We start from the raw sequence: 1,126 nt of genomic DNA, 5'->3' as shown, positions 1-1,126 counted from the left end.
CAGAGAGTGATGGAACTAGAAGCAGATGCCATGGGACATGAGCTACTTTTTGTAGATGAAGCTGGTTTTAACCTCAGTAAAACCAGGAGACGTGACAGGAATATTATTGGACACCGTGCCATCATCAATGTCCCAGGTCAACGTGGTGGTAACATAACCATGTGTGCAGCTATAAGCCAAAATGGGGTTGTTCACCATCATGCAACCATAGGCCCATACAACACTGAACACATTATCTCATTCCTGGACACCTCACGTGACATGCTCACTGTTCAGAGACCAGAGCATACCCGATATGTCATCATATGGGACAATGTTACAGTTTTTTTGGATTGCTTAAACAATAAAGTTAAAAGTAGTACACTATTAGCAAAACCTTACACTCAGGAAGCAAAACATCAGCCCATATTTGCACAACTATAAGCACATTGTCAACCTCACACTTGTTGCAAAACTGTACACACAGTGATTTGCAAAACACTAAACACACTTAACATACATTACACACAAAAATCTATTATGAAGTCACTTCTTTGCAATACCAAAGCACTGACTGTCAAATTACCGCACCTTCCAACCAATTGATTCAACACAGTCATCAGGTGTGCAAACACTTGTTTGCTTAATTGTGGACACACCAATCAGGTGTATAAGCACTATAAAAAGCAGCAGGTGAGTTCATCGGTTTTCAAGCACAATGGAAAGAGTCAGAGAAATAGTAAGACGAGGTGGAGGAAAAGGAGGAGGACGACAAGGAGGAGGAGAAGGACGAGGAGGAAGGGGAGGAAGAGGAATCAACAGAGGAGGAATCAACGGAAGAGGAAGAGATGGAGGCCATGCTGGAGGTAGAGGAAGACAAGAACGTGCTCAAAGAGGACCGAATCTGACAAATGAGATCCGCGCAACACTGGTTGACCACGTTGTCAACCACGGCCTGACGATGAGGGAGGCTGGACTGCGAGTACAGCCAAATCTAAGCAGATACACAGTGGCAAGTGTGATAAGAACATTTCGACTGGAAAATGTGTATTGTAAAAATATCATCATATCAAAAACATCTGCACGGTTTCAGCAACTGCTTACAGTACTGTATTCTATGCACTATCAGCACTTCTGTTACCTTTTC

At 43.0% G+C, this 1,126-nt stretch overlaps 1 protein-coding gene across 1 annotated transcript in view; it reads left to right on the top strand.

Moving 5' to 3' along the window:
- Window positions 1-697: 697 nt before the first annotated feature.
- The window catches only part of cftr (cystic fibrosis transmembrane conductance regulator), a 65,324-nt gene continuing 64,895 nt past the window's right edge, over window positions 698-1,126 (top strand). Inside the window, exon 1 of the mRNA XM_015372223.1 lies at window positions 698-957. Coding sequence (XP_015227709.1) covers window positions 698-957 — 260 coding nt within the window. The remainder of the gene's footprint in view (window positions 958-1,126) is intronic.

The sequence above is a fragment of the Cyprinodon variegatus genome, unplaced genomic scaffold (genome assembly GCF_000732505.1).
Source record: "Cyprinodon variegatus isolate N-32 unplaced genomic scaffold, C_variegatus-1.0 Scaffold70, whole genome shotgun sequence".
Lineage (NCBI taxonomy): Eukaryota > Metazoa > Chordata > Actinopteri > Cyprinodontiformes > Cyprinodontidae > Cyprinodon > Cyprinodon variegatus.
The sequence above is the reverse complement of the archived record's forward strand: the minus strand, read 5'-3'. Positions and strand labels throughout refer to the sequence as shown.